This window comes from Canis aureus, chromosome 25 (assembly GCF_053574225.1).
Source record: "Canis aureus isolate CA01 chromosome 25, VMU_Caureus_v.1.0, whole genome shotgun sequence".
NCBI lineage: Eukaryota > Metazoa > Chordata > Mammalia > Carnivora > Canidae > Canis > Canis aureus.
In genome coordinates, this window is record NC_135635.1 from 6,190,879 (window position 1) to 6,198,841 (window position 7,963).

General features: G+C 40.0%; 1 protein-coding gene and 1 pseudogene across 1 annotated transcript; both read right to left on the reverse strand.

The window, feature by feature from the left end:
* Positions 1 to 1,122: 1,122 nt before the first annotated feature.
* Positions 1,123 to 2,553, reverse strand: LOC144297580 (olfactory receptor 8S1-like). Its single transcript, XM_077871850.1, has one exon. The coding sequence runs from the start codon at positions 2,539 to 2,541 to the stop codon at positions 1,603 to 1,605; it is 939 nt and encodes a 312-aa protein (XP_077727976.1). The 5' UTR covers positions 2,542 to 2,553; the 3' UTR covers positions 1,123 to 1,602.
* Positions 2,554 to 5,952: 3,399 nt separating this feature from the next.
* Positions 5,953 to 7,428, reverse strand: LOC144297581 (olfactory receptor 8S1-like; annotated as a pseudogene).
* Positions 7,429 to 7,963: the final 535 nt, after the last annotated feature.

A 7,963-nucleotide genomic window follows, 5' to 3' on the forward strand; every position in this document is an offset into this window, starting at 1 on the left:
ATAATAGTGAAAGGGAAAATAAGGGAAGGGAGAAGAAATGTGTGGGAAATATCAGAAAGGGAGACAGAACATAAAGACTGCTAACTCTGGGAAACGAACTAGGGGTGGTAGAAGGGGAGGAGGGCGGGGGGTGGGAGTGATTGGGTGACGGGCACTGGGCGTTATTCTGTATGTTAGTAAATTGAACACCAATAAAAAAATAAATTAAAAAAAAAAAAAAGAGTAGGGTGCGCTCAAGTGACTGAGCCACCCAGGTGCCCCCAAAGTGCAAGCTAATATTAAGTGAATTAAATGAATAGTTTGTACTTAGTTTTGCCCCTTTTTATTTAACTACAGTGAATTAGATAATAGTAAAATATAGATTGAACAAATCAGAAGCAATGTGAAAATGGGTTTATTTTTTTTTTAAGATTTTACTTATTTATTAATGAGAGACACACACAGAGAGGCAGAGACACAGGCAGAGAGAGAAGCAGTCTCCCTGGGGGAGCCTAATGCAGGACTTGATCCCAGGACCCCAGGATCATGACCTGACCCAAAGGCAGATGTTCAACCACTGAGCCATCCATGTACCCTGGATTTATGTTTTATAGGTAAAAATAAATTATGTGGGAGTGATGTAGTGCCTTAAAGCTCACCAACCACTGGCTCATGAGCAGTGACCAGTTGATTGACAGCTGAAAGATGAGAGGCAAGGATGCTTTAGGATTCACTTGTGTTGAGATGAAAACCCGATTAGGGGATCCCTGGGTGGCTCAGTGGTTTAGTGCCTGCCTTTGGCCTAGGGCATGATCCTAGGAGCCTGCATGGAGGCTGCTTCTCCCTCTGCCTGTGTCTCTACCTCTCACTCTCTGTGTCTCTCATGAATAAATAAATAAAATCTTTAAAAAGAAAACCAGATTATTTGCCTAGAGCTCATAGCCTGCAACTCTACAAGAAAAAGAACATGGACAGGTAAACTCAGCTAATTGTAGAAAATACAAGTCTGAGTGAAGACTATGTGAGAAATGAGGTTTTTAGAGATCCAGAGCCCCTTGCAGCCTCTCACACTGGAGATCTGGCCACCACCCCACACATACAGAAAAGTTCTTGAAAATTTTATGAGTCTGAGCTCTGTCTCAATATGTTTATTGTTGACCTGAAGAACTTTCAGCTTTCCATGCCTGTCTTCTATGGTCATCCAGTTGTAATTCTTTATCTTCTTTCTTGCCATTTACCCTATGACTTTTCTCATTTATAGATCCAGGGCCCTACATTCTTCTCAAATGTGTATTCCCAAAAGTCAATAAAAAATGATAGATTGATGAAGCTAATGATTTTACTAAATGAAAGCCTAAGGTGAATGTTTTGGAATGAGAAAAATCAACCAATATGTTTATAACAAAACTTTCTAGATTAAGGTGATTATTTCATAATTTGTTTGCCTTGAAAAGGAACTGAACTATCCTTCCTATGATTACTTTCTGTCATTCTCTCATGGACTTCTAATTTAGGTTGCAGCATCTGATGTTGTAAGCACTCAGGAGCACACTATTGTAAACTCACAAAATGTCCTTTTGCATGCAGATTTATTCTAGTTCTCTACTACCTTTTGTTTTCATTTCAGCACCTGATATGTTGCAAATACTTTTCCATAGTTCGTGTCAGAGCTGCCTTCACCTCCTTGTTCTTCAGGCTGTAGATGAGAGGATTCAGCACAGGAGTGACTACAGTATACTGTACAGAAAAGATCAACTCGAGGGGGGATCCTGAATTTGGCATGAGATGGCGGAGCAAACCTGAGCCATAATAAAGAGTCACTGCAGTGAGGTGTGAGGAGCAGGTGGAGAAGGCCTTGCTTCTGCCTGAGGTGGAGCTGATGCTCAGGATAGTGGCAATAATACGGGCATAGGATAAGAAGACCAAAAGGAAGGTTCCCAGCCCATGCAGAAGAGTGGAGCAGAGCAAGGCAATGAGGTTTTTGGAGGTATCAGAACAGGACAATGAGAGGAGAGAGGGCATTTCACAGCTGTAGTGGGGGATGATTTGGGCTTTGCAGAAGACCATCTTCATAGCTAGAAAGATGTTGATGAGTGCATCCAGAAAGCTCAGTCCCCATGATCCCCATACAAGCTGCATATACAGCTGTTTATTCATGATCTGTCCATAGAGCAGTGGGTGGCAGATGGCAGCATAGCGGTCATAGGCCATCACTGAGAGCAGACAGGCTTCAGTTCCTGCAGCAACAAACACGAAGAAGACTTGAGTGAGGCAGCACTCTACTGAGATGGTTTTCTTTTGAGAAAGAAGGTTCTCCAGCATCTTGGGCACAGTGACCGAAGAGAAGCAGATATCAACAAAAGAGAGGTGACTCAGGAAGAAGTACATGGGTGTATGGAGGTGGGAATCAGTCCTGATCACCAGCAGCATAATCAGGTTCCCCATCACAGTCAGGAGGTAAATCCCCAGGAAGAGAACAAAGAGTGCAACCTGGATGTGAGGGTCAGCAGAGAGCCCAAGGAGGATAAACTCCGTGATGGTGCTGTGGTTCCCCAAGTCCATTTACAAAGGCTTTTCCCTAGAAATAATACAAAAAGGCATAGGAGCCAAAGGTCTATTATTCCCCCAAGGAATTTTTTAATTGTATTGGTTCTCTCTATTCATATCATTTGCTTTCTATTATGACTTAGGCTTTGTGTCAACCACTTAAAACAAAAAGATGATTAAAATATGGTCCCTGTTCTTAATATTATCCATCGAAGAACATGGATATGAAGACAGAATAATCCTGTAATTAATGCAATGGGAGCTCAAACTGTGATTTAATAAAGGTCAATGATAGTACATTGAGCAAATTTGACAAATATTTTTAAAAAGTATATGATTGCTCTTGGAAATGTGTTTCTGACACATATTTAGTTTGCATCAAAATGGACTCAAAGGCTCAGGACTAAGAAAAATCAGCTCAGTCCATGGGTAGTTAAAATGTGGGTAGTTCTGAAAAACTGATTCATAGGTAATAAGTGGACATCAGAGAGCAGTGGCTAAATATTCGGGCTCTTGCATTAACCTAAGTTTAAATCTTAGGTATCACTAACTAGCTATGACTTTGCCCAAGATACACACAGCTCTTTATCTTAATGTCCTTGCATATTAAAGGCAGATAATAACAGTACCACGGAGAGTTTTTAGGATTAAATATGAAATTATATATAAAGCTCTTCTAACTACTAATACTACTGCTACTCCTACTTCTATTACTTCTCCTCCTCCTCTTTATTCCTATTATTTGGGATTTTAAGTCTAGGAAAAGTCACATATATTCTCACATCAGTGAAGCACTGTCAAAAGCCATAGTTGTTGCTGCTGAGGTTACTGTCATTGTTATTACTTTACAAGCCTTTAAAGAGATATGTAAGAAATCATATTGAAACCACTACCAGTGTCTTCCCTCCTCTGCACATCACCTCTGTTGGAAGGCAAATTAGAAGTTTAGAATTATTTTGGTGGTGAGTCTTTCTCTACTTTGCAATTACTATGGTGCCTTCACTCAGAGAGGAGGGCATGTAACTGCCACTAATAGGCATAGCTGCAGGACTTCAGAAGCAATGATACAGGGGAGATAAAGTGGTTGGAACTCAGTGTAGATGCCTGGATCCACATGAAGAGCATTACTAGGATGGATGTATATCCCAGAACAGGCTGGAATCTCTAGAAAACTAAGCAAGAGGAAAGTATTAAAGGGTTTCCTGCCAGGGAGTACATGAATGGCTATTCTAGCTAGAACACAGACAGAAGACTCTGCCCAGTATATGCATTCTGAATCTCGCTCCCAGGCAGTATAGGTAAGAGAAATTGGGGGAATTCATCCTGTAGGATTAGCTTCTGTTTGAAATACCCACAGCTGCTACTCCCTGCCCTCAGGAGGAAGGTTCTACTCACTAACTTTTCTCTCTTCATACTCAAGGACCTGTTTAAAACAGGAGTAGAGTGGGGAATATCAGAGAGGGTGACAGACCATGAGAGACTCCTGACTCTGGGAAATGAACAAGGGGTAGCGGAAGTGGATGTGGGAGGGGGTTTGGGGTGACTGGGTGATGGGCACTGAGGGAGGCACTTGACAGGATGAGCACTGGATGTTATGCTATATGTTGGCAAATCGAACTCCAATAAAAAATTTACAAAAAAAATTAAAACAGGAGTAGAATATCTAATCCTTTATATTCGTTAATTAATTAATTAATTAATTAATTGAGAGAAAGAGCAAGAGAGCACAGGCAGGGGAAGGGGCAGAGGGAGAGGGAGAAGCAGGCTCCCTGATGAGCAAGGAGCCCTATGCAGGACTCTATCCTAGGAGCCTGGGATCATCACCTTAGCTGAAGGCAGATACTTAACCGGCTAAGCCCCCCAGGTGCTCCATAGATATTTAGATTAATGTAAGTTTCATTCTGAGATACTGTCCTCTGTCTTCATACCTCAAACTTCATGGCCAGATGTGCTCACGTCCCTTCTGTTTCTCAAGGTCTCTACTTTAGGATTACAACAATGCTCTATTTGCGAAACACTGAATATTTACCAATGACTTCCAGCTTTGGCCTTATGCCCCAAAGTCTGACCTTGGATCACTCATAGGACTTACTAGGGTTGCCCAGCCAGTTTCTTGTCCTGACCATTCCCAGTAAGTCCAGAGGTCAGCCAAGGGAAAGTTCTGATTCCATACTTAGTAACTCCTTAGCCATAAACCCAGCCCAAAATCCTTCCCATACACTAAATGCACGTTACCTGTATATCCTGTTCAATAGGGCAATCTGTTCTCCAACTTGGCTGTAGATTCATTCAGGGAGAAGGAAGATGACCTGGAGAAAGCATTTCTACATCTGGTGTCTTGGCAAAATTTATAAAATCCTATTGATGATAGAAAGCTTTACTGAATCTACACTAATAAATTTATATAGCCACAGGAAAGTTCTTTTTTTCAGAGTCTCACATACTTAGTTTTTCTTGTTTCTAACATCATATCTGTTACACAAAGCATTGTTTGGTTTTAATGAGTCCACAGAGCAGCCATGTTTAGGCAGCTGGAGGGTGTGATTCCCTGACCTTGGCAGGCTAGGCATGGTGAGGGCAACACCTTTTATATTCTATGGTCATAACCTGAAGTCATACTTAGTAGTAAAAATTTTTTTCAACATTGATTTTTATAAAGATGAGTGGGGATCAGTTAGGTGTGGCCTTCGGAACATTGAGGTGATGCAATGACCTTTAATCATTAATTCTAAACTCTTCTGAGTCTCTTGGGAGTTGAAAATAGAAAGAGTGGCCAAAGGGGTATTTGCCTGATTCCATAAGCAGGAAGAATAGTTTTCAATTGATAATCTAAGAGCTCTGTCTTCTCTTTGGGACTTCTCAGGCAAAATCAAGTCTACTCAAATTTGGTGTGTAAAAGTGATTTGTTATCAAAGAAGTAAAAAGGCTAAATAGAACAAGCACACTTCTCTGCTTAAACTGTCTATCCAAATCCATTTCCTTTAGGTATGCATCTAGAGGCCTATACTTGGTCCTGTTACAGTTTGAATACTCCCATTTAGGAGTATTTAGGGAAGCATTGTGTAAAAGTTTATAATATTCTTAAGTACAAATAGACTGTTACAAAAATCAAAATTTTTATTTATTTATTTATAATTAACTATTAGAATTTTAGTCAAAGTAGACTGTTCTGGTCCCCCATTGTTACTTGTCAAATAAATAACCAAAGGAAACATAATTCAAGGATGTTTGGAATAATTAAGAACACTTTTCTAAAAGAAAGTTTGCTTTCTTTGTTAACCTATATGTATTCCAAAGTATTTTGTTTTTAATTATTGTTATGATCATAACATCCATTCACACATGTAGCTAAGAAATTATACATATATGAAATTATATATACACATATATGAACACACATATACATGTTTAAGGGTTCTATAAAAAGATTATAGCAAGAAACAATAGGGTTTTGGAAGGTTTACTTGAGTCTGTCCTCTGTCTCAGTATATAAACTCACTTTCTTCAGCATCTTCAGTTCTTTTTTACCTACATCCAAGAATCACTCAGCTCAAGTTCATTATTTTCCTGCCACATAGCTGAAGTCTATTACTGTTTTTACTCAATCATCGAGAACCATCACTTAAGAGTAAAATATGGCTTTGCCTTTTCCTAAACTCAATTACTAATGATTGAAGACACTTTTTACATTTATTTTACTAATAAAAAGACTAAGGTAAATATTTGGGGAGTGGTGAGAATAATGAATGAACACTTTTATGACCACATTTTCTGAATTGAGATAGTTATTTAACCCATTGTTTCCTTCTATTTAGACTAAAGTAACACCTTTCTAATACTTCTATGTTCATTTCCTATGCACTGCTTACTTATAACATCTCACATAGTATAGACCTAGAAAGTTTTTTTTTATTAAAGTCAGCTCATACAATGTGTGGCTGGTATCATATTATCCTCTAGCTTTCCTTTTGCACCTAGAATATGGCAAATAGGTTGCAATTTCCTTCTCACAGCTGCCTTCACCTCCTTGTTCTTCAGGCTGTAGATGAGAGGATTCAGCATGGGAATGACCACACCATACTGTATAGAGATCAACTCTAGGGGGTATCCAGAATTTGGCATGAGATAGCTGAGAAAAGCAGATCCATAGAAGAAGCTCACCACAATGAGGTGAGAGGGGCAGGTGGAGAAGGCTTTGCTTCTGCCTGAGGAGGAGCTGATGCTCAGGATGGTGGAGACAATGCAGGCATAGGATGAAATGATTGGGAAGAAGGTCCCAAGCCCATGAAGCAGAGTGGAGCAGAACAGCACTATGAGGTTGGTGAAGACATCAGAGCAAGACAAAGGGAAGAGAGAGGGCACCTCATAGCTGTAGTGGCTGGTGGTATGGCTCTCACAGAAGTCCAAGTTGGTAGCTCGGAGGATGTTGATGAGCGTATTCAAACCACCCACAACCCATGAGACCCACACAAGCTGTACACACAGCTGTTTCCTTATCATCTGTCCATAGAGCAGAGGATGGCGGATGTCAGCAAAGTGGTCATAGGCCATCACTGAGAGTAGAAAGCCCTCAGTTCCTGCAGGGATAAACACAAAGAAACCTTGAGCCAGGCAGCCCCTTACTGAGATGGTTTTTATCTCTGCTAGGAGGTCTTTCAGCATCTTAGGCACAGTAACTGAAGATAAACAAAAGCCCAGGAAAGAGAGATGACAAGGAAAAAGTACACGGGCACGTGGAGGTGAGAGTCAGCTCTGATCACCATCAGCAGCAGCAGGTTCCCCATGATGGTCAGCAGGTAAATGTTCAGGAACAGCACAAAGAGTGCAGCCTGGGCGTGGGGGGTCAGTAGATAGCCCAAGGAGAAGGAATTGGGTGATGGTTCTGTGGTTCCACAAGCCCATTTATGAAGGCTTTTTCCTAAAAAGTATATGAAAAATCATGACGGTGAAGTTTTTTCTTTTTCTTATTTTTAAAAATTTTATGTGGGGAATGAACTCAAGACCCTGAGGTCAAAACCTGAGCTGAGATAAGTGAAGTTTCTTCTATCTTCTAATTAGATTTCACATTGGACTGATTCTCTTATATTATCACTATTAATCAGAAAATAAATTTTTAGCTTCTACACTAGGCTATAAGTTTTTGTCAGTCACTTTAAACGTAATGGGGAATAAGGCATGGTCTCTCTCATTTTAAAGGTCCCGTTTCAGTGAGATGTATATGTAAAGACAAGCAATTAGAAACCATGGTGATGGTGCAATGGCAGTTCTAAAAACGAATTTTGGAAGATTCAGTAATGAGTTAATATTGAGGTATTTGAACCAAGATTTTAAAATGTAAGTTTTCTTTAAAGAGACATGTAAATATACAGAAAAGTATGCTCAAAGGACAAGAATTAGGAAACTGGATAGTTCTTTATAGCTGTACCCTAGAGTATGA

What these genes read in the sequence shown, in the direction of transcription:
- LOC144297580 (XM_077871850.1), bottom strand. Translation starts at nt 2,541, where the DNA reads ATGGACTTGGGGAACCACAGCACCATCACGGAGTTTATCCTCCTTGGG.